At 44.8% G+C, this 25,825-nt stretch overlaps 1 protein-coding gene across 1 annotated transcript in view; it reads right to left on the bottom strand.

Annotated features, from left to right (window-relative positions):
* Window positions 1–3,199: 3,199 nt before the first annotated feature.
* RNF125 (ring finger protein 125) overlaps window positions 3,200–25,825 on the bottom strand; it is a 32,511-nt gene continuing 9,885 nt past the window's right edge. Inside the window, 5 exon segments of the mRNA XM_073583715.1 lie at window positions 3,200–10,035; window positions 12,573–12,677; window positions 14,864–14,963; window positions 21,923–22,017; window positions 22,173–22,326. Of these exon segments, the coding sequence (XP_073439816.1) occupies window positions 9,949–10,035; window positions 12,573–12,677; window positions 14,864–14,963; window positions 21,923–22,017; window positions 22,173–22,326 (541 nt within the window). The 3' untranslated portion in view covers window positions 3,200–9,948.

The following is a 25,825-nucleotide window of genomic DNA, read 5'->3' as shown; positions in this document are numbered from 1 at the left end:
TTTCTGCGAATGTAACTGACTCAATGGAAGTCAATGGGTGCAGAAACACTGCCGATCAGCTAAAAGAAATGACATGCTGCGGAAAATAAAAGGCTGCAAATCTCCCTGTTATTTTTCCGCAGCATATGCACACCAATTCTGAATTTCCCATTGACTAACATGTTGTGTGCTACACTGCGGATTTGATGCAATTCCGCATGTCCAAAAACACTGGGGATAAGCATCAAAATCTGCAATGTGTGCACATAGCCTAAGATTTTAATCAATATGCCACTTATCAATTTCCAAAATCAACAGGGCAGATAAGTATGCCTGCGCAGGAGCGCAATGCCGGGGAGCGATGAAGCAAGCAGGAGGCTGGCATCGCAAGAAGACGGGAGGTGCCGGACTCAGACCTGCGACACCCATCGGACCAGACCGCCCCCTCAGGTGAGTATGTTATTTTTCTTCTCTTGCAAGTCGGATCGGGGGCTTATCTACAGCATTATAGAATGCTGTAGATAAGCCCTGAAATGCAGTGGCCATATCTTATATCGGCCAAAATTGCTGACAGGGTCACTAAGATAATATCATGCTACTACAAGCAACTACTTGATAACTAATCACCATACACCTCGGCTTCACGATGCTCACTGGGCATGAGGTGTTCACACCCCGGGGGTCACATCTACGCTGACGTCAGCTGCCTGGAGCGAGCTAAGGAAAAAGAGTATACTGTACCATCCGATGACATAGTAGCGGTTTTTCACTCATGAAAGTTAGTTTTTACTTTATAGCGATAGCAAAACCACTACAGACACGTAATTACATGTAGATCATGGGATTAGTGTAATAAGCAAGTGATGATATAGCTTCACAGAGACCGGATCTCATCATCATCCAGTCTGACCTGGATTATCATGAAGAGACAGAACGATTTGTAGAAGCCTACATCCACAGGAGATCTGTGATTATTTCTCCAAGAAGTGTGCCAGTGTAAGTAGAAGAATTGATGCTGTTTTGCAGGGAAAGGGTTAAATTTTATTTAGATTTTTGTCTTTTGATCATTCACGTTGCATTCTTTAACAGCATTACTTTGAAGCATTTTTTTCATATCTTCCTAAAACATTTGTACAATACTGTATTTGTAAGCGAAAGCATAGAATATATGACTATTAAAAAGGAACTAGTCGGGTCCTCTAACTGTCCCAAAATGATACTATTAGGGTATGTGCACACATTGCAGATTATCCTTCAGAATTTTTCAGAGGATCCGCAGCTCCTGGCAGAAAACGCAGGGAAAACTGCTTGCGTTTTTCATGCGGAAGTGATGCGGATTTTAATACATTTTTTGCTGTGCGGATTTGTTTGGTGTTACTGAGAAAGGATTCGGGTAAACTTTTTCCTTTGTATCTCTGGAGGAGAGATTTTTATATGAGACTGGAAAACGCTGCTGTGGATCCACAAAAAGAATTTACCTGCTCTGGGAAAAAAAAACGCAAATCTGCGAGGATTTTTCCGCACGTGCACAGCAATTCTTCATTTACCATCTACTAACATTAGATGTGCCCTACACTGCAGATTTCATGCAATTCCTCGCGTCAAAAACCACTGCGGATCCGCATGAAAATCTGCAACGTGTGCACACAGCCTTAGTGTTATATATGTAATTTTCACTATTTTAGTGGCAAGCACGGCACCCGCATCCACAAGATTTCCTACAGTCCTACCACGGCAGGGATTGTTGGAGTAAGTCAATTATGCCCAAGAAGGTGTGGATAGAGGAGCCGCTACCACGGCAGGGATTGTTGGAGTAAAGCCCCCGTCACACACAGCGAGATCGCTTGTGAGTCACAAGTTTTATGACGCAACAGCGATATTGCTGTGTGTGACACTTATCAGTGGCCGGCCCCCCTGCCGGGTATCGCTGATCGTACTCGAATGGCCTGGACATTTTTTTGATCATTGGTCTCCCGCTGGCCAGCACGCATCGCTGCGTGTGGCAGGCGGGAGACCAGCGATCAGCGAGCTGGTAACCAAGGTAAACATCGGGTTTCTAAGCGCCGCGCGGCGCTTAGAAACCCGATGTTTACCTTGGTTACCAGCTCCATGCACCAGCGCGCTGGTATCTAACGTAAACTGCAGGTAACTAAGCGACGTGCATCGCTTGTTACCCGTGTCGTCGCTGTCCTGATTGCTGCTGAGATCTGCCTTTTTGGCAGCTCACCAGCAATCATGTAGCGACACACCAGCGATCCTGACAAGTTCATATCCTTGTCGGGATCGCTGGTGAGCTGCTAGGTGTGACGGGGCCCCTAGTCAATTATGACCAAGTTGGTGTGGATAGAGGAGCAGAGGCAGGACTAGTCGGGGGGGACAATGTCTCGTTGGACTAGACCTGCCTCATTAGGATAAGCCAAGCCAAGCTCAGGAGTACATTTCAATTTTAAACTATAGCATTGCTAGTGTTGCACAAGAAAACCCTCACTAGAATACAAACATTGGCATATATAATGCTACAGTGGTGTTTGGGGACATGTGTAAGTGTCCCTGAAAGAATTGATGCTTTTTTGAAGGCAACTAAATTAAGATTTCTCGTTTGAAGTGAATGAACAATTTGTTAATGATTTATTTTTTTTAACACTTCGATTTTTAAAAGTATTCTTACTTTGTGGCATTTTTTTTCCCCACACCTGACTAAAACTTTTGCACAGTACTGCACATCTGTATAGAATAAAAATAGAGTAAGTGTTCTTACCGCTAGTGGAGTAAAGTAACTGCACAGACGTGAAGGCCCGTGGTCTAAATGCACGGGTTAAGTTTGTAGCATTCATAGTTTACCAGCATCAATTGTCCACAACGCGTAGTTGAAATGTTCCTCCTTTATTGATGATTAAAAATTCTAAAAAGTTTCCAGACACGTCTGTACGACACCAACGTGATTCAAACTGTAAGATCTTGCATCCAGCATGATGTGAACGAAAAGTTAAGGTTCAAAATGCACTGGTGTTGTACAGACGTTTCTGGAAGCTTTTTATCATTTTTCGTCATGCATCTACAATCATTCCCAATGAGTTGATTGTACCTTACTTGTGTAAATGCTGCACATAAACATCGTACAGTCATCTCAGTGGGACTGAAGGTTGTCCAAATTGCTTGTTGAATGACATTTACAAATTCCCAAAGAGTAAAAGTGAAGTAATCACAATCAAAACACCACATTTTTCAAAACATCTTTATTATAAGAAATGGGAATTAAGACTGTAGAAAAACCATATACAAAATACAGTACTTTTAATGATAGTGGAAAATAGAAGGCATATTATAGGCATCATTCTGAAACTACTGTATGAAATGGCTTATAAAACCCAAGATGTGACCAGATTTGTAATGTGCATATTTACTATATGAAAAATCCAATGTTGGCCTTGAACTGCCGCCAATGCTGTCCTTACAAACCTCAGTTATGGTTTTCCCGGTCGCAGGCCGTGCTGTAGAGCCATAGGTTACATAGTCCTGGAATGGGTTCTTATATTGAGATTTACCTGCATTCAAGGTAAATATCGAAGCGCAAGCAGATGGCACCCTGCAGTCAGGCCAGGGGTACACAGCAACATCACAATACCAGTAACGGTGTGTGACCAAAAACATTTATGCAGCCGGTCTGTGATATTTTAAAGCTGCAACACATCGCTCTCCAGCCCTAATTTTGTAAAATGTCCGTCCTCCTTTGGCATCATAACAGGATCTCTTTGTAGAGATAGCATGAATGCAAGAGACCAAAAAAAAAAAATGAATGCATGCAGCGCCTCCTATGGGAAGAAGAAGGCACTGAACCCATTAGAAGAAGCAAAGCAGTGATTACTGGACAATACAGAATTACGAGTAAAATTCTGATTCTTTTTCAGTTTATACCGAGACCGGTGCTTGTGGTTAACTTACCACAAGCTTCAACCCTGTCGTGTATAAAGACAGCCAAGGTGGATCATGGTAAATAAGACAAAAGAATGAGCTCACATCTGTAAAAGAGCCAACAGGTTATGGTTCATGGTTCAATGTTTCATCTTAGTAATAGATTATTATCCCCTTAATGACAGCCAATACGTCTTTTTACTAACCGGAGCTATAAGAGAACAGTTTCCCTATACAGGTGACAATCCAGCAGCTGCCGGCTGTCCACTATAGCTGACAACTTGCTGTATCGCGAACGGTCAGTGTTGTCACCGTCCATATCTGTTTATCTCCTTAATGCTGCTGTCAATGACTACATCATATAAATTATTAACAGAGTGTGAGGGCTCCCTCTTTATCCCCATCGTCACCCTGAGATCATGATTGTGTGGTTCTGATGTTTGCGATGGCAATTCACACCCAAATAGCGGCCTTAGAGTCTGCCGGATACAGTAACATGTACAGACGTTAGCGAGATTTAGGTGGTAAAAATCAGTTTTTCATTCCTGTCATGCCACTTTGAATTAATTCTTGAAAAGCACCTGATGGGTTAATAAACTACCAGACAACAGTTTTTAGAATGTTAAGGGGTGCGGTTTTTAAAAAGGTATCATTTTTGGGGGGTTCCCAATATATAGGACCCCCAAAGCCACATCAAACCTGGATAGGTCCATAAAAAAAATGATTTTGTAAATTTCCTTGGGAAAATGAAAAATTTCTGCTACACTTTTAAACCTCCTAAAATGCTAACAAAATAAAATAACATTTTACAAATGGTGCCAATGTAAAGCAGACATGTGATAAATGTTATTTATTAATGTTTTGCTGTTGAATGACTATCTGGATTAAAGGGATAATTATTCAAATAAAAAAAAAAAAAGCACCTTTTTTTTTACATTTATGTCAAGTTTGTGATTTTTTTTTTTATAAATAAACGCAAAACAAATCGCCCTAAATATACCGCTATCATAAAGTATAATGTGTCATGAAAAAACAAAAAATGACAAAATCGCTGGGATTTATGGAAGCGTTCCAGATTTATTATCACATAAAATGACACTGGTGAGATTTCAAAAATGTGGCCGGGTCACTAAGGGGTTAATAATAAAGGCACACATGCTTAGTAATAAGCCTGTCTACACCCGAGTCCTACAAGAAGAGAGAATTACCGGTCCGTGTCATCAACATCTGCTTGTACGTTTTTCCATCACAATTATATAGCTATAAAATCCGTAGACCTGAATCATAAATCTATTGATCGTCTGCAGCCCTTAAAATGGCACTCATGTTTACTCATATTCATCCCCCCAAAATTACTTAATGTTTTGAGAGGTGAAAGAGGATCAGCCAGGAAAGCAGGGGACATCTGTACAAAAATCTTACAAATGTATTCAATCTTATAAATATCAGACGTCCTTGTTCTAGTTACCTGACCGCTGCAGTCAATCACAGTGAACACAATCTTCAATGGACAGGTGACGAAAGAATGGGGCATCATCGTTTTTATGCAGACCACCGGAGCGGCCAGCGCTGGATCCACGGTGGTAAGTGTGTGACTATGCCCCATATTATTGGTTTATAACCAACCTTGACATTTTTGAAAAAGTTGGACGACCTCTTTCACTCTATGCATGGTTTACTAATGCCCAACTTCTAACATGTGGATGATTTAAGGTATGGCACTTTGGTAAAGGCTTGGGTGCAGGCACAGAACAGTAAACAGGCCACACTGTAAGAGGTTACTGCTGGAAAAAGGCCAAGAGTCCACGTTTCTGGACACCAGCCTGTTCTAGCTGCAACAAAAGGAATTTCTGAATGAGGGAAACACTTAATGAATCAATTGCACCAATTTGTTCTGCCATGACGGCTCCTGTCTACATCGGTAAGGCCTCTTTCACACATCAAAAATACTGATCAGTATTTCATCAGTATTTGTATGCCAAAACCAGGAGTGTCTCCAAAACAAAGAACAGGAGTCAGTTTTTCAATTATATTTTTTCTTGCTAAGTTCCATTCCTGGCTTTGGCATACAAACACTGATGCAAAATACTGACCAAATACTGATGTCTGAATGAGCCTTAAGGAACACTCTACCTTACTACCTGATCATAGGATCAAAGGCCCTCGTTAGTTCAAATTAGCAACAAAGGTACCACAGGTCAACTGTGTGTTCACGCTGTATGTACCTGTGTGTATGACACATGTATACATCCTACATATCATAGTTCACAGTATGTGACCTTAAGGCCGGGATCACACTAAAGTGTGTGATGCAAGATACTCGCACAAGTCTCTCACATCAACATCCGGCACTCAGGACCGAATTTTGTGGCTTCATATATTTCTATGCAGCCGCAGCGCCGGTCGAGTGTCGTCGGCAACGCTGGGTGTTGATCCGAGAGACTCATGCGAGTCTCTCACATTACACACGGTAGTGTGATCCCGGCCTAATAGTCATGGTTATTACGCAGACTGATTACAATGCAGGCTGATCGTGCAAATTACATAGAAGCACTGTTGTATAGAAGCCATGGACTCTACAGATAGCACTACGGACTTTGTGGACTATTTGTGATACTGGAATGTATATATTTTTTTTTTTACATGTCCATCAGATTCAAATACAATAATAGTAAAGGAAAGGTTAGCACGCACTCATTGCACCTATATTACTACCCATACATAATAATGAACTTTTTTTAAGAGAAGTATCCATTCTCCAGTGCTCAAACACCTCCATAGAAAAAGTAACGCAATGTACCTTCTCATAATGGCTCCTTCCAATACTAGTGTAGGCTATAGGATGGCGAAAATAATGATAGATGAATACTAATGGCAGGTACTGGTGAACAGAGACAATGTCGAGCAGACAAAACCAGTAAAATAATTGGTAGGTATCAGATGAAAGAGTGACATGTATGTCCACATCATAAAAAGGATATCCAACTAAACTAATTTCGAACATCCTACTATGGTAGTGTGAATGCGGTGGATTATGTGGCGGATTTACCGCAAACGGCAGTCATGAAAATCTGCAGCAAATGGAATGAAAAATCTGCAGCTCGTGTATGACATTTTCGGAAAATCTTATCCACAATGCAGGAACTGCACTAAGCAGCCCATTTTCCATGGAAAGGTAGACATGGAACAATTATACAAAAAAATTAAAATTAACAAAGCAATATATATTCAGAAAAACACATCCAATCCCATAACCAAAAAATACCAACATCAGCACAAAATAAGAAAAAAAAAAAAGACTCAAAAAAATTATATTACTGCTGTCCATGTACAGTAAAACTAAACCTAAAGAACACCAATGTCTCTTATTAAAAGCCTTACTAATATATTGTTTCCACACACAGGCAGATATATGTAGGAGGAAGTATGGATCGTGAGAGGAGGGCATGTCCGGTGAAACATTGCCATTATGTGGTTATATAATAGATTTTATATAATGGCCTTCCTAAGCTGTGATTAGTCTGCACAGCATACATATATTCATACACGGGATAGCAGCGGGACAGAATTCTCTATAGATTTTGTGTCCCTTTATAATGAACACTTATTTTTTTATCATAGTCATGTGATACCAATCCCATTTACAATGCCTTGCGAAAGTATTCGGCTCCCTGGAACTTTTCAACCTTTTCCCACATATCATGCTTCAAACATAAAGACACCAAATGTAAATTTTTGGTGAAGAATCAACAACAAGTGGGACACAATTGTGAAGTTGAATGAAATTTATTAGTTATTTTAAATTTTTGTTGAAATTCAAATACTGAAAAGTGGGGCATGCAATAATATTCGGCCCCTTTAACGTAATACTTTGTTGCGATACCTTTTGCTGCGATTACAGCTACAAGTCGCTTGGGGTATGTCTCTATCAGTTTTGTACATCGAGAGACTGAAATTCTTGCCCATTCTTCCTTGGCAAACAGCTCGAGCTCAGTGAGGTTTGATGGAGATAGTTTGTGAACAGCAGTTTTCAGCTCTTTCCACAGATTCTCGATTGGATTCAGGTCTGGACTTTGACTTGGCCATTCTAACACCTGGATACGTTTATTTGTGAACCATTCTATTGTAAATTTTGCTTTATGTTTGGGATCATTGTCTTGTTGGAAGACAAATGTCCGTCCCAGTCTCAGGTCTTTTGCAGACTCCAACAGGTTTTCTTCAAGAATGGTCCTGTATTTGGCTCCATCCATCTTCCCATCAATTTTAACCATCTTCCCTGTCCCTGCTGAAGAAAAGCAGGCCCAAACCATGATGCTGCCACCACCATATTTGACAGTGGGGATGGTGTGTTCAGGGTGATGAGCTGTGTTGCCTTTACGCCAAACATATCGTTTGGCATTGTTGCCAAAAGTTCGATTTTGGTTTCATCTGACCAGAGCTCCTTCTTCCACATTTGGTGTCTCTCAGGTGGCTTGTTGCAAACTTTAAATTACACTTTTTATGGATATCTTTGAGAAATGGCTTTCTTCTTGCCACTCTTCCATAAAGGCCAGATTTGTGCAGTGTATGACTGATTGTTGTCCTATGGACAGACTGTCCCACCTCAGCTGTAGATCTCTGCAGTTCATCCAGAGTGATCATAGGCATCTTGGCTGCATCTCTGATCAGTCTTCTCCTTGTTTGAGAAGTTTAGAGGGACGGCCAGGTCTTGGTAGATTTGCAGTGGTATGATACTTCTTCCATTTCAATATGATCGCTTGCACAGTGCTCCTTGGGATGTTTAAAGTTTTGGAAAACATTTTGTATCCAAATCTGGCTTTAAACTTCTCCACAACAGTATCACGGACCTGTCTGTTGTGTTCCTTGGTCTTCATGATGCTCTCTGTGCTTCAAACAGAACCCTGAAACTATCACAGAGCGGTGCATTTATACGGAGACTTGATTACACACACAGGTGGATTATATTTATCATTAGACATTTAGGACAACATTGGATCATTCAGAGATCCACAATGAACTTGTGGAGTGAGTTTGCTGCACTGAAAGTAAAGGGGCCGAATAATATTGCACGCCCCACTTTTCAGTTTTTGAATTTCCAAAAAAATTTAAAATAACCAAAACATTTCGATCAACTTCACAATTGTGTTCCACTTGTTGATTCTTCACCAAAAATTTACATTTGGTATCTTTACGTTTGAAGCATGATATGTGGGAAAAGGTTGAAAATTTCCAGAGGGCCGAATACTTTCGCAAGGCACTGTAGGAACTATAGTGGTCACACCATACTCGGTCCATTCATTGTGAGCTGGCTCCACCAGGCTAGCTGGCTCCACCAGGCTAGCTGGCTTTGGTTTATGGTTATTTCTTCTTACATAGCATGCAGTAGAAAAAAAAAATCCATATTTTTGTTTTACGACTGTTTTGACATTTCATCAGACTGTTTGACACTTCCTTCAATCCCTAAGGGTAAGCAATATTTCTTACAATGTGGTCACATCGCTGGCCTAGCATATGCCAACATTTCAGGAAACATTGTATTAGATCAGACCCTAAAAGATCTTTACATTCTTTAGTTTTCATGGTAGTGGTTGCCCCTACGTGACACCTTCCATCTTGTCCTTCCAGTTACACACACACTTGTTCTACTGATCGTTCTGTAGATCCATCTTCCGCCTGACAATTTTCTGAGTTAGTTGCGTTACGGGTGTCACTTTACTAACAGTGCACTTATCTGATGTAGCATGTGAACAAAGCATTACTCCAAACTGTAAAACTGCAATTCTTCAGGTGTAACGACAAGTCACAGCATGCCAAAACGGCAAAGGACACTTGAAAATATGGTGAACTATGTTCATTGACTGAAAAGTGTCATATAACAGTTCCAGGACAGCAAGTAATAGTCCGCCCAGCAGAATTACCTACAATAAAATATATTTTACGCTGTAGTCTAAACATCAGGTTTTGAAAAAGAAGAGTAATCTTCAACTGTAAACCATCAAGCACATCAGCAACTCTCCTCCTACACTCCATACTGATGATCTTCTGTCCCGAGGATGCTTAAGAGGTGTCTGAATGCCTCATGTAGTGTATCAGAGATAGATCTAGTACTCTTTCAATAAGCGCCTCTTCCACAATGTTTATATCCTAAGAGAAAAACACAAAAGATTGTAAGCATGTGTTGGAACAAAACACAGGGACTTTTCAGCGTGTACCTGCAGTGCATATATATGTATGTACTATAAGTGCCATAAGAGATCCAAGCACACAAGTTCAATGTGTCCATGGGCCTTCATTCAACAAACTTAGGCCAAAGGTGTCTATTAAGTCTCCATTCATTTCATCTCCATGGTCTCTGATGGGACGATGGCCTACGACACCCCATGACCATGTTGGCATGCCTCTCCATTTATCCTGCACTTAGCACCACACCATCAGTTGTTGTTTCTCCTCCATTACCTTATATTAGTGATGCCCTAGGGCGACGGCACCTCTGAGTTGTACTTTAGAGAATGGCACTGAGTGGTATCTGTAAGAATATACACCCCAAGGTTCTAGCAAGAAATCCACCCTATACAAAATGTTTATGGACACTGCCTACATAGGACAACTTCAATAATATATCACTTTATAATATATACAGTTACCATGTAATGGTGTATCTCAGACTCTGCTGTATTAGATCAGTATTCCGCTGGACTGGTTTAATCATATACTGCTCAGCTAATTCCATCTTCTGTATATTCTTTCTTCAATCCATATATTTTGATTTACTTTTTATATTCTGGTATAAAATCTGACATGTTATTGGTGAGGTCGGTACCCCCATAAATTGCCGAAGTAACCGTTCAAGGTTTTGTGCATTTCAACTAAATGCTAGAAACTTGCCATTAATAAGGAAATAATAATGATGTAATCAGTCCTGTCTTTCGCCATGAGTACTCGTACTCTTCAGGCCTGCGTATTCTGTCATTGTGTCATCCATATTGCGCACTCTGTATCTGTACAGAGATTTTACATGGCTGGTGTAATTTTGCATTCAGGCTACAGAAATCAAATTATAACATAAGTACCATGTTAAGTTAAGGGAAATTATGCCAACAAAAGAGCACAAAACTCCAGGGCCATGCAATGCAATATAGTGAATTGACACCTAGTGGTAAAAATATTAAATGCAATAAGAGAAGATGTAAAAGGCCAATAGGTTAGACAGAGCACACAAATAAGCTCTCGAGTACCTGTCACACCCTACGGCTATGGAAATACTACTACCTTATACCATGTGTACCAAGTATCAGAAGGTTTTGCAAGTTCAGGGAAATATCCCAGATCTATAACCAACTGGGGTTTTTTCAATCTGAGCATAAACATCTGGCATCACTGTGTGAAAAACCCTTTAGCCTCTTAATGACCGGGCCAATTTTGACCTTACGGGCCAAGCCAAATTTGACAATTTTGACCAGCGTCACCTTATAACTATGGAACGCTTCCCATTGATTCGGAGACTGTTTTTTCATGACATATTATACTTTATGATGGAGGTAAAATTTCTTTGATATGACTTGCGTTTATTTGGGGTGAAGGGGGGGGGGGGGGGGGGGAGGAAATTTGGTAAAAATGTTGCAATTTCCAAACCTTTAATTAAATCAGAAAGTCATCTCACACAAAATAGTTCATAAACAACATTTCCCACATGTCTACTTTACATCAGCACAATCTTTGAAACAATTTTTTTTTGTTAGGAAGTTATAAGGGTTAAAAGTTGACCAGCGATTTCTCATTTTTCCAACAAAATTTACAAAACCATTTTTTTTTTGGACCCCATAACACTGGAAGTGACTTTGAGGGGTCTACATGACAGAAAGTACCCAAAAGTGACACCATTCTAAAAACTGCACCAGTCCAGGTGCTCAAAACCAGATTCGAGACATTTATTTACTCTTCATTTGCTTCACAGGAACTGAAGCAATGTGGAAGGAAAAAAATGAACATTTCATTAGTTTCACAAAAAATATAATTTAGACCCAAACTTTTTTATTTTCACAAGGGTAAAAATAGAAAATGGACCACAAAATGTGTTGTGCAATTTTCCCTGAGTGCGCCAATACCTTATTTGGGGGAAAGTCTACTGTTTGAGAGCAGGGCTCGGAAGGGAAGGAGCGCCATTTGACTTTTTGAATGTAAAACTTGCTGGAATAATTAGCGGACGCCTTGTCCAAGTACGCAGCGTCCAACCGGCAGAGCTTACTGACCCATGTGCACCTAACCTTAGCGGACGCCGCATTGGCGGTCATTAAGCAGTTAATTCTATAGACTATACCAGTGGCATCTGTACTCACAAACCTTACCAAGAACTGGTTTGGTGTTGTAGATATTTTCGCTTTTCCAAAGCGGAGCCTACACATTAGATAACTGGCAGCTGATCTACTGTTCAGTTCCAGCTTCTATTCCGATTCCCCCATACACAGGAATGTTTGGCTTAGCCAAGCGTTCTTATGTTTTCTATGAGAGAACTGTTGCTAGAATCATCGGACAGCGAGCATCTTACAGTATGCCCTCGCCAAACAAAAGGATCAGGCAATTGGATTCCAAACACACGTTCCTTATGGCCCAGACATAATCAGGAGACTCCCACACACACTGACAGACAATAAGCAGACATTAGGAATACGTATTTTACTCACAATGTAGTTTTCATAGTATATTGAGTGTCTGGCTTGGAGATGCTTATGGAAACTTGAGTTATAACTGGAGTCTCCTCCCGGCCTCAGGTGACAAATTGGACACGTCTAAAAAATAAATAAATAAAAGATGAAACCCATTAAAAATCAGCAACATATCACTTTATAATATATACAGTTACCGTGAAATGGTAACTGTAAGTATTATACAGTTATATTATAGCTCCGTCATGAAGGGGTTAAAAATCTTACGTGATACAGACTTTTGGAGCACATATTCATGTTCAGCGTATCAAAATCTATAAGATACAATAAAATTTTCTCAGGGGACAAGAACTTCCCTGAAATTTGTTGTGCAGTGTTATTCAAGATCTCCTTTAATGTGTATGTTAGCCCTATAAGAATCTATATCTTATTTTCAATCTGTAAAACCACCACTCCAGCTTTTTGTTTTTGTTGTGGTGCCACTGATGTAAGTTCACTAGCATTATTCTTGCCAGATGTAGTCTTCAGCTGTTCCCAGTGCCACCATCTTGTGACCACAACTTCTGACTGACCGGAAGTCAGAGGTAACGATCACAAGCTCTAAGTGTAAAGGCCCCGTCACACACAGTGAGATCGCTAGTGAGATCGCTGATTTTGTGACGCAACAGGGATCTCGCCAGCGATATCGCTGTGTGTGACACACATAAGCGACCGGGCCCCCTGCCGGGTATCGCTGATCGTGCAGGATCGTCCTGGACCATTTTTTGATTGTTGCTCTCGAGCTGGCCAGCGCACATCGCTGAGAGTGGCAGTGGGAGCCAACGATCACCGACGCTCCCAGCGCTCTAAGCAGGCGCTGGGACCTGGTATCTAAGGTAAATATCGTGTTACTAAGCGGCGCGTGTCACTTAGTTACCCGATGTGTACCTTAGTAAACTGCGTGCTCGCAGCTCCCGACGCGAACAAGCTGGTATCTAAGGTACACATCGGGTAACTAAGTGACGCGCGCCGCTTAGTAACCCGATATTTACCTCAGATACCAGCATCCTCGAAGGTGTTGATCGCTGGTGAAGCTGCCTGTCTGGCAGCTCACCAGTGATAATGTAGCGATGCACCAGCGATCCTGACAAGGTCGTATCGTTGTCGGGATTGCTGGTGCATCTTTAAGTGTAACGGTACCCTAAGTCTATGAGATCCTTGTTCAGGCTCTCATAGACTTACATTGAGCAGAGACATCCAGCTCACATAGCAAGCACTGGAGCGATCTGGCAGGTAAAAAGTTGAAGAAGATGACCACAGTGTCGCTGATAACAGATGAAGAATGTGGCTGGTAAGTATATTACTAAGGGCAAAGAACTTACATTAGTGATATCAGTCCAGATCTGAAATAAGAAAATAAAATGCATGTGTGTTGCTTTAATTACTTTTTAAATATCCAAAAGCTGAGATAGATATATACCGTATTTTTCAGATTATAAGACGCACTTTTTTCCCCGAAATTTGGGGGAGAAATGGGGGTATGTCTTACAATGCGTATATACCTTATCGACGCACCACTGTGGATGTCCAGTGGTGCTGAGGGGGCTCTGCCGACATTTTCTGAACGGCCAGAGCCCCCGGCAGTTCTATGGTTTCCTCCTATGCGTTGGACTCTGGGGAAAAAGGCCGCCGGGAGCGGTGCATGCGCAGATGGAGATCTCAGCACCAAGATCTCGGGACATGAGGTCTCAGTGCTGAAATCTCATCTCCGTAGATCTTGGTGCTGAGATCTCCGCCCATTTTCCCAGAGTCCAACGCATAGGAGGAAACCATGGAACTGCCGGGGGCTCTGGCTGTTCAGAAAATGTCGGCAGAGCCCCCACAGCACCGCTGAACACAGGGCAGGGCAGCACCAGACACAAGTAGCAAAAGCACCGGACACCCACAGCGGTGCGCCGCACATCGGAATACCCGTTCCTGCAGCAATGCTCAACTCTTGCCTCCTTCAGCAGTAAGCCTGGGACCCAGCTTCACCGCAGCCATCACCCCGGGTAAGCAATAAGACGCATGGATTATAAGAAGCACTACCATTTTACTAAAAAAAAAAAATTTTTTTCCTATTTTTCTCCTCAAAATTTGGGGTGCACCTTATAATCCGAAAAATATGGTGTGTGTGTGTGTGTGTGTATATATATATATATATATATATATATATATATATATATATATAGAGAGATATGACACTACATCTATGATACAGCCCTTTAATCTACAGCAAAAGGGAATATGCATTTTTTTTCCCTATGTAATAACATTTCTTAATTTCTTACCACCAATCGGCTCTCTGACGCGTGATATATAAAGCAATGCTGCACAAGATCATCTTCATCCAGTTCTACTGGACAGAAAGGACAAACATAGGTCTGTTCTCTGAAAAGCAAAAGATGAGTGAGACTTCGGCACTTACATATAGAGCAGTCATTCACTCCTCCTATAATTTAGTGGGGGCTACACAACATTTGTGTGACATGTCTGTCACTTGCGGTCACACCGCTGTATAACAGCTGTGATTGGGCTGTCAGGTAAACAGCCATGTTGCACACACAAGTCACACGTGAGTAATACTGAAATGTATGGTGGCACAGCCGTGTGCAGAGTCATACTTTGTGCTCCGTTTCACTATATTTTCCATGCCCCCATTGTATTTTGCATTCAGTATAACTGTTCTAGATCTGTGGAGCGCGATGTATCTGTGATGTTGTCTTCTCTAGTGTTCCTATGTTACTGAGACTGATGAAGGAAGAAATTTAGGAATACGAAGTTGCTTTACCGCCGTGCTGTGTGGCGACAGCTCTTGGGTACATGGCAAGACAATAAGGCCACAGTCACACACTCAGTATTTGGTCAGTATCTTACATCAGTATATGTAAAATCAGGAGTAGAGCAATCAGAGGAAAAGTCTAATAGAAACACGTCACCACTTCTGGATTTATCACCCACTCCTGGTTTTGGCCTACACATACTGAGGTAAAAAACTGACCATATAATGAATGTGTGAATGTGGCTTTAGGATGTGAAATAAAATTAAACAATGGAAATTATTGAGGCATCTGAATGGGGCCGCTAACTATTCTGAAGGCTTCCAAATATGCTACATGGAAATATATTTACTGCAAGTTTGTGGTGTTACTTTATATATTTCTCAAGTTCAAAATTTTGCTTTTGTATTTTTTGTTTTTTTTTAGTTTAAGAAGTTTTAAGTTACAGCTCAAATCAAATACATTAATATCATGGAAGAAAAAACAGGATTTTTGGGTTGCTTACCGTAAAATCTGTTTCTCGGAGCCTTCATTGGGGGACACAGAGAGACCTTGAGACCTTGGGTGTATGCTGCTGCCACTAGGAGGCTGACACTATGCACAAAAAAAGGTTAGCTCCTCCTCCGCAGTGTACACCCCACCGACCGGCAGAGAATTCCTCAGTTAGTGAGAAAGCAGTAGGAGAAGTAACAGAATAGGTTGACAACATAAACAACTCAACTGTAACCATTCAACCAAAGTAAGAACAGGTGCTGTAAAACATGGGAGGGTGCTGTGTCCCCCAATGAAGGCTCAGAGAAACAGATTTTACGGTAAGCAACCCAAAAATCCTGTTTTCTCGTTCGCCTTATTGGGGGACACAGAGACCTTGGGACGTCCCAAAGCAGTCCCTGGGGTGGGAAACAAACTTCCATCAGGCCAGCGGACTCACCACCGCGGCCTGCAGAATCCGTCTACCTAGGCTGGCGTCCGCCGAAGCGTAGGTGTGGACTCTGTAGAATTTCACAAACGTGTGAACCGATGACCATGTTGCAGCTTTGCAAAGCTGCAGTGCGGAAGCTCTGTGGCGCACCGCCCAGGAGGCACCCACTGCCCGAGTAGAGTGGGCCCTGATACCCGGAGGGGCTCCGCGACGCTTAACACGGTAGGCTTCCAGGATAGCCGATCTGATCCAGCGAGCAATGGTGGCCTTTGACGCCGGGTGACCTTTCCGCGCTCCATCAGGGATAATGAAAAGAGACTCTGTCTTTCGCAAGGAAGTCGTCCTAGACAGATAGACTCTTACCGCCCTAACCAGGTCCAGCTTGTTCAAGGACCGCTCTCGGGGATGAGTTGGATTCGGAAAAAAGGACGGTAGCACGATATCCTCGTTGAGGTGAAACGAGGACACCACCTTCAGAAGGAACGAGGGCGGAGGCCGCAGAACTACCTTATCCTGGTGGAGAACCAGAAAGGGAGAGCGGCACGAAAGAGCTGCCAATTCTGACACGCGCCGGACGGAGGTGATGGCCACCAGAAAGGCTACCTTCCAAGAAAGGAGAGAAAGGGAAATATCCCTGAGGGGTTCAAAGGGCGGACCTTGCAGAACCTCAAGAACCAGATTAAGATCCCATGGATCCACGGGCGCCCGGTACGGCGGGACCGTGTGAGCCACGCCCTGAAGAAAGGTCTTAACCTGAGGACGGGAAGCCAACGTTTTCTGAAACAGAATGGACAGCGCCGAAACTTGACCCTTCAGGGAACTGAGGGCAAGCCCCGCATCCAATCCTGCCTGAAGAAACGCTAGGACTGAAGGGAGCGAAAAGGACATGGGCGCGACGTCATTGGTCTCACACCAAGTGAAATAGGCCTTCCAAGTACGGTAGTAAATCTTGGAAGATGATGGCTTTCTGGCTCGGATCATGGTCTGAATTACGTGGTCGGAAAATCCTGCTCGTTTCAGAACCTCGGTCTCAACAGCCACGCCGTTAAATTGAGCGGCCGAGAATTGGGGTGGCAAATCGGACCCTGAGACAGCAGATCTGTTCTGTCTGGAAGCTTCCAGGGGGCGTCCGCGAGAAGGTTGACAATGTCCGCGAACCAAGACCTTCTGGGCCAATTCGGGGCGATGAGAATGACCGGAAGTCCTTCTGCCTTGATCTTCTTCAACAGCTTGGGAAGAAGAGGCAGAGGAGGGAACAGGTAGGGAAGTTCGAACTGGGACCAAGGAACGGCCAGGGCGTCGGCGCCCATTGCCAGAGGGTCCCGAGACCTGGACACGAATTGTGGGACTTTCCTGTTGAGGCGAGACGCCATGAGGTCTACATCCGGGGTTCCCACCGAAGGCAGAGCAGATGAAACACTTCCGGATGTAGGGACCATTCTCCCGCCGCGAGACCCTCGCGGCTGAGAAAATCAGCGGCCCAGTTGTCTACGCCGGGAATGTGAACCGTGGAAATTGTCGGAACGGAAATCTCCGCCCAACGAAGAATCTTGGACACCTCCGCCAGGGCTGAGACACTCCGTGTTCCCCCTTGGCGGTTGACATATGCCACCGCTGTGGCGTTGTCTGTCTGAATCCGTACCGGCAGTCCCTTGAGGAGCCTTTCCCAGTGGACCAGAGCAAGATGGATCGCTCGAATCTCCAGAACGTTGATCGGCAGTGCTGATTCCCGATCCGACCATCGACCCTGAACAGTGTGGTTGCGGAACACAGCACCCCAACCGAGGAGACTGGCATCTGTGGTTACTATCTGCCAGTGAATGGGAAGGAAGGATCGACCCGATAGAATGAGAGGTGACGACAACCACCAGTTGAGAGACCGCTTGATCCGGTAAGAAAGATGGACAGGGCGATCCAGGGACCGAGGCGACCTGTTCCACTTCGACAGAATGGCCTGCTGGAGAAGCCTGGCGTGAAATTGGGCAAAGGGAACTGCCTCTATCGCCGCCACCATCTTTCCCAGGACCCTCATGGCTGTACGGAGGGATGGGAATCGCGAGGTCTGCAGCGATCGTACTTCCTGCTGCAGAGAGAGAATCTTTTCTTGTGGGAGAAAGACCCTTGACCGACGAGTGTCGAACAGAAGACCTAGAAAGACCAGGCGTTGGGTAGGAACCAGACAGGACTTTTTCCTGTTGACGATCCACCCGAAATTGGAAAGAGTGTCCAGGACGATTGACAAACTTTGGTGAGCCTGTTGGAATAAGGGAGCCTTGATCAGAATATCGTCTAGGTACGGGAAAAGAACGAGGCCTCTGACTCTTAACAAAGCCATCAACGCAGCCATGATCTTCGTGAAGACTCTGGGAGCGGTGGTAAGACCGAAGGGCAGTGCGACAAACTGGTAGTGGTGCTGTCGAATCGCAAAGCGCAGGAACTTCTGATGTCCGGAGAAAATTGGAACATGTAAATAGGCATCTTGGATGTCTATTGAGCACATGAATTCCTGCTCCTCCATGGAGGCGATGACCGAGCGAAGCGACTCCATGCGGAAGTGGCGAAGGCGGACCCTCTTGTTGAGCAGCTTGAGATCCAAGATGGGTCGAACTGCGCCGTCTTTTTTCGGCACTACAAACAGGTTCGAGTAGAACCCCGTGAAGCGCTCCGATTCGGGAACGGGCACAATCACCCCGGAACTGAGGAGAGCGGCGATAGCCGTAGAGAACCCCGGGATCAAGGCTGGATCCTTTGGAGGCCGGGATTCGAAGAAACGATCCCGTGGGAGAGAGACGAACTCTATCTTGTATCCTGAGGATACGACCTCCCTGACCCAGGCGTCCTCCACGGCGGCCAGCCAAACGTCCCTGAAGGAAAGAAGTCGACCTCCCAATTGGAAAGGCCCCTCGCGTGCCCGATGATAGTCATGCTGAAGTAGACACTGCCCTGGGAGGAGTGGGGTCGCCAGGAAGGAGTGGGTCTGAAGGAAACTTTCTTTCTCTCCTGGCGAGCCTGCGGTCTCTGTTGGCTGGAGGAGTTGTCCGCCGTATTGAAACGGCGGAAAGTCCGAAAGGGTCGAAACTGACACCTTAGTGGGGGTCTGCGAGGCTTGGACTGAGGGAGGAGTGAACTCGTGCCTCCGGTGGCGTCCTTAATAATATGGTCCAATTGGGACCCAAAGAGGCGCACCCCCTGAAAAGGCAGGTTAGTGAGGGACTTTTTAGAAGACAAGTCCGCTTGCCATGCCTTTAGCCAAATTGTACGTCGAATTGCAACAACGTTGCTTGACGCCTGAACTGCACAGGATGCAGCATCCAAGGAAGCGGAGAGAAGATAGTCCCCAGCATGGGAGATCTGATTGGGGAGATCTGATTGGCGAGATCGGCCAAATGCTCCGGTTGCGCCTTATCTAAGATGCCCTGCCGAAGGTCGGCTGCCCACGTGGCTATGGCCTTTGCTGCCCAGGATGAAGCAAAGATTGGACACAACGCCGCTGAAGCCGCTTCAAAGGCAGACTTCGCCAGGGATTCTATAATCCTGTCATTAGAATCCTTTAGGGACGCCACGCCTGAAAGTGGGAGAACCGTGTTATTGGATAGCCTGGACACGGGCGGATCGACCGAGGGAGAGGCCGACCAGTTGTCCGTGAGCTCCTTAGCAAATGGGTAGAGTATGCCGAGACGTTTTCCTCTTTGAAAGCGTCTGGTCGGATCCTCTCTTTCCTTGGTAAAAATTTTCCCAAACTCGGAATGGAAAGGAAAAACCCTGGAGGGAGTTTCTGCCCGTCTGAACGAAACCTCCTGATCTGAGGATTTCGCAGGGGAGTCAGCAATATCGAAGGTATGATGGATCGCAGCAATGAGGTCCTGCACTGTGACCTTCATGCTTGCATCCTGGTCTGAATCCAGCTCTAAAATCCCCTCAGATGACCTGTCCGAAAGCGCTTCCCCTGACTCGGGAGAGGAGGCCCGAGAGGGAGGCTGGTGAGAAGGGCTATGCGGTGAGATGGGACTAGGAGAGGATTCCGGCTGGGAATCTTGCCTGGGTCTTTTGCGACTACCGCTGGCTGATTCAGATGGAACAATTTGGGACCTGCTTGGCCCTGCTGAAGAGTCCAGGGGCAACTTATCAAGAACGGCCACCAGGGACTGAGACACCCTGGTGAGGTCTGCCACTGATTGAGATAGCGAGGAGGCCCAGCCAGGCATGGGGGGCTCACTCTCACCTGGGGCCGCAGATGGCTCCTGGACGGCGTCAGGCTGAATTGGATTGCTACAATCCAGGCAGAGGGGAGTGGACTGGCCTGAGGGAAGTTTGCGATTGCATGAAGAACATGCAAAGTACTTGAGTAAAGTGCAGGGGGGGGCGGTAGAGCGGGTACGATCAGACTTAGAGTTAGACATAGTGAAAAGCTGAGGTAATGCCGGAAGGTTGGGGGACAGAGGGCGGAGAAGGGTCAGTCTGCAGTGCAGAGCTACTCACGGTCCGGTGTCCCCAGAAGCGATGCTCTGCGACCTGTCAGTGGATGCAGGTCAGAGCGAAATCCGGCCGACAGACCTCCTGAAAAAACCAGCTGGAGAAGATGCTATAGCTGGTGCCCGGCTAACAGGCTGGGAAAATGGCGCCTTCCTGATTCAGGAGAGGAGGGAGGGCGGAGCACCACGCAGGGTTAACAATTCACCGCCCTCTAGCCAATAACAGGCTGGGCAGGTGAATGACAGGCGGTGGGAGGGCCTGGGAAGAGCGGGAGAGAAGGCCGCTTAGAAGAAAGGGGCGGGGGGCGTGGCCGCGACGCAGCGGTAGGCCCGAACTGAAGCCGGGGCCTAAATTAGTTGCGGCGGCCGCCTGTCAGCAGGGGGTCGGCGCGGAGGTCCCAAAAAGTGGGACGCCGCAGTCGCAAGTCGCTCCCAATGGGAAAAAACCCTGTGCTCCCTGTCCCCAGAAAGGGGGGAGGGAAGGGGGGGATGCCCAGCAACATTGAGCTGCCTATAGCCTTGTGGCGACTGCGAGCGACCGCAGCGCCTACAACCGGGGTTCCCCTGTGACCATTGAAGAGGCGACCGTCGGGAATGGGCAGCCAGGTAAATAAATAAATAATAATAATAAATTAAAAAAAAAAAAATACTCACCCATCCACGATCCGTTACCTGTCTGAAGAAGTCTTGCGTCTCATCCAACCGACAGGCTCTGGTAGGCGAGTGGGAGGGAGACTGGCGACAAGGACCCCTGGAGTCACTGGCACGTCTTGGTGTCGGCGTCCGTCTGGCTGGTCCTGCCGCGGAGAACTGCAAGGATACGGGGTGGCAGTACACACCGTACTTGCAGACTCCATGTGGGAGTACAGATGTGACTTTTCACTCTGTATCCCTCCGTAGAACCTGAAAAGGAACGACGCACGACGAGGTAGATATGGGTCTAATAAAAGACCCGTGTCCACCTCCTACTGACACTAAGCTAAACTGAGGAATTCTCTGCCGGTCAGTGGGGTGTACACTGCGGAGGAGGAGCTAACCTTTTTTTGTGCATAGTGTCAGCCTCCTAGTGGCAGCAGCATACACCCAAGGTCTCAAGGTCTCTGTGTCCCCCAATAAGGCGAACGAGAAAAACAAAACAAAAACACACACACCATGCCATCGTCACAATGAACATACCTGCATGTCATCTTCCCTAACTCTTCTAGAGGTCCATACTTTGAAATATATGGCTGACACATGTTTAGGTGCGCTCTCATTTCACTCAAGCAGATCTGAAGAAAAAGCACAGAATACCAGTAAGACTTATGGTAGCGTGGAGTCTGCCTCTATATTATATATACATTGCCAGCCTCACATAGATAACCAAGATCAGCCGTATGCTATATTACATATAGTAGCAGGCTCAGCCCAAGATCTTCAGCCTTACCTTCTCTTTACATTCCTCGCAATTCTGAAAGACCGTTTTCATCTTCTTCATGACGTCCACAGCAAGCGTTCCTTCTGAAGATAGTGGAGCTCGGCAATAGGGACACGCGTCGGCGTTATTCCTTAGACTAGCTTTTATACAAGAGTTACAGAACCTAAAAGGCACAAGAGGAAACGACAGCAATGACCACACTGCATGAGAGAACACGTGACCCTAGCTATATCGACTAATGGACTAGCGCAAGAAGCGCATTATCATCTCGGTGTTGTGTTCAGTAACAAGAAATAAAGTTTCCATGATTGTCAAAGGAAAGCATTTTACATGAATATGTACAATTCCTATAAAAATAGGGCAGGGCAAAAGCATCAATTAAAAAAATAAAATCACTTTTTATTACTTCAATTTAAGAAAAATAAATAACATACATTTGCATATAATTTATTTTTAAATGGAAGGAATCAGGGCTGTGGAGTTGGAGTAGTGAGATCGGTGTCCATTTAGAGTCGGAGTCGGTATAAGACAGACCAACTCTGACAATAAATAACACATTGGGTTCAGTAGTTCAGTGCACGATGTGCTGTAAATGTTTTCACAGTAATTTGGGAAAGTTATGAAGTGTCCTATAAATGTCTGTTCTGTTCCTGATCTGAAGATCTCGGCTCTTAGGTGAGTGAATCTGTGCTGCACTTTATGTACATGCTCAGTAGTGATCAGTGCTGTGGGGTCGGAGGTGAGATGACTCTGCGCTGCACTTTATGCACATGCTCAGTAGTGACCAGTGCTGTGGGGTCGTAGTAGAGATGAATCTGTGCTGCACTTTATGCACATGCTCAGTAGTGACCAGTGCTGTGGAGTCATAGTAGAGATGACTCTGCGCTGCACTTTATGCACATGCTCAGTAGTGACCAGTGCTGTGGGGTCGTAGTAGAGATGAATCTGTGCTGCACTTTATGCACATGCTCAGTAGTGACCAGTGCTGTGGAGTCATAGTAGAGATGACTCTGCGCTGCACTTTATGCACATGCTCAGTAGTGACCAGTGCTGTGGGGTCGCAGTAGAGATGAATCTGTGCTGCACTTTATGCACATGCTCAGTAGTGACCAGTGCTGTGGTCGGGGAAGTTGAGGAGTCGGAGGTTTTTCTTACTGAATAATAAGGAGTTATAATAAAAGTACTACAATAGTCTGTGCAAGAAATTGCCTGGGCCACATTGTTCAAGGCAGATTGTCTTCACTAAATCCCTTGTTCCTGCTCATTTCCTGACAAATGTCTTGTCAGACTGAACAATGCCTGAACACAGCTGTGACCTCCTGATAAGAATATCTCCAGATACTGTTCTGCAGGGGTCTGGTCCTGTATATACTGTATTTTACCGCAGTCGCCCTGTATGGTGATTGATGCAGCCTCCTTATCGCTAACATTCACCTCCAGTGAACCCACATGAATATAAATATATGGAAATGACGTACAACACGTGTATAAATGTCAGAACATTATTCTACATTTTTCCCAATATATTACAGGCAATCTTAACATAATCAACTGATTGTAGAAGCTTGCAAAATAAAATTATTGTGAGTTCATCAGCATTTGACGGTACAAGGCCTGTAAGTGACGTTTCCCCATGTACCACTGCTACTGACTGCAGCATTTACAATAATACTAGTATATCTGGAATGTGGTATAAAAGACTAATATTATAATGTAAGCCTCAAAAACGGTAAAGAGATTGACCAAACCCCTCCTGTTCTGCTACTGGAACCCTAAGGGCAGGTGAAGATCATAGTAGTTGCGGTCCGAGTGCGTATTCTGCCCAATGTTAATGAGGCCGTGCAATTGTGTGATTTTTTTCCCGCAAACCGAATGGTCCAAGGAAAGAAAAAATAAAAATTGCAGTATGCAGGATTTGCCTCCAATAATCGGATGACACTCGCCCATTCGTGTCTATGGGTACTTAGAAGGCATCAGACCACACTTGGATGACATCAGAGTGCAGTCTGATTTGCACGGACTGACTGAATGGAGAAGATGAAGATTTTTTTTCTTTCCACCTCCAAGAAAGTCGGATCACATTCTGATCAGAGTGTGATTAGCATAATGGGGCAGATTTCCTCAGATGAAGAGGATACGGTCGTCGACACCTGCACTAAGGATCAGCTGTGGACTTTTACATATTTTTTCAATACTGTGGTGTAGTGACCACTGTGTCCGCTAGGGGACACTGTGTGGGTGTCCCAGGACGGACGGATAGCCTTGTCCAGAGTGGTAACAGGAGCAGGGTGCTAAAGGATCGTTATGTATCTCAAGGTGGGTGGCCTTGGGATGGAGGCTTGATTATGTGCTGATCAGCAGAGCTGATCTTTCGTTCCAATGTGACAGGGAGAAGCCTTCAGATGGTTGATGAGACGGGTGGGATCAATCATCTTCAAATCAACCCAGGGGTGGGTCTAGAACGCCATACTAAAGAATGTATGAATGCTTGCAGGACCTGTGATGAGGTCATAGCCATGTGACCCGGTGGGCGTGGCTACGGACCATATAAGGTGGCCAGGGTAGGTCACATGAGAGAATGCCTGGACCTGGTTGGTCCGTTTTGGAAGATCTCGCTGGGAGATGGGTCTACCTTCCTAACAGCACGTGGAGTGGCTGTGTTTAATGGCTGCAAGTGCCTGATAGTTTCCTGGAGGGAATGGACGTTTGCAGTGTGGCGTATGAAGCAGTCATGAGATAACCCTGGCCGGGTGAGATAACTGTGAGGCTGAAGAGCCTGAGTACTGGACATTGCGTAACCACAGGCTGGACAGAGTGAGGCTCTGTCAGGGACGCTATGATATGGATATGACCTGTCTATTGCTTTGAGGGTTTATGATGACTGAATAAACTGCATGGACCGAGATTGTTTTATGGCAAACCCGTGCCGGATCTGATTATTTGGCTGCCAAGCGAGTGTCCCCTATCTGAATGACAGCGCTACCTTACAATACATAGAGGATCAAAGTCCTCCATAGATTTCAATAGACAGAAGGGAGATAATTTTAGTTACATCTATAATTCTGATTAAATAGATAATAAAGAACTGCATCCCCCTACTCTGAACTCTCTTCCCCAATATATCAGACTCTAGCCTAAAATGGAAACCTTCAAAGGAACCTGAAGACCGACCTCTTCCGACAACCCTACGACCTGCAGGATCCACCAAACCGCTGCACGACCAGCTCTGCCCTCGCCTACCCATCCCTTGTAGGCTGATCCCTCGCGGGCAGGGTCCTCTCTTCTCCTGTACCAGTCGTGACTCCTTTTGTTCAAGATTACTGCACTTGCTTTTTATTATGTATTCCCCCATCACATGTAAAGCGCCATGGAATAAATGTCTCTATAAATCATAAAACGGCCAGTCTCTGCAGAGCTAAGCACAATCATACAAATAAAGCCTCTTCCCCATCCACTGCATGGAAACGATCATTTACTTATCCACACATTTTATTAAAAAGGACTTTCTGATTTATCAAAAATAGCAATTGTAAGGCTCTAATTCTCTACCCTAGAAGGAATTAAACCAGAAATAACCACAAATAGTCTAACGCTGGGGATACATTGGATAGCGATTCTGGACACATAGTAACTATAAGGCTGTGTGCACACGCTGCGGAAAA

Source organism: Dendrobates tinctorius, unplaced genomic scaffold (assembly GCF_039654945.1).
Source record: "Dendrobates tinctorius isolate UK_male_01 unplaced genomic scaffold, ASM3965494v1 ptg000081l, whole genome shotgun sequence".
Taxonomy (NCBI): Eukaryota; Metazoa; Chordata; class Amphibia; order Anura; family Dendrobatidae; genus Dendrobates; species Dendrobates tinctorius.
Note: the sequence above shows the minus strand (reverse complement) of the source record. Positions and strands in the feature narration are given on the sequence as shown.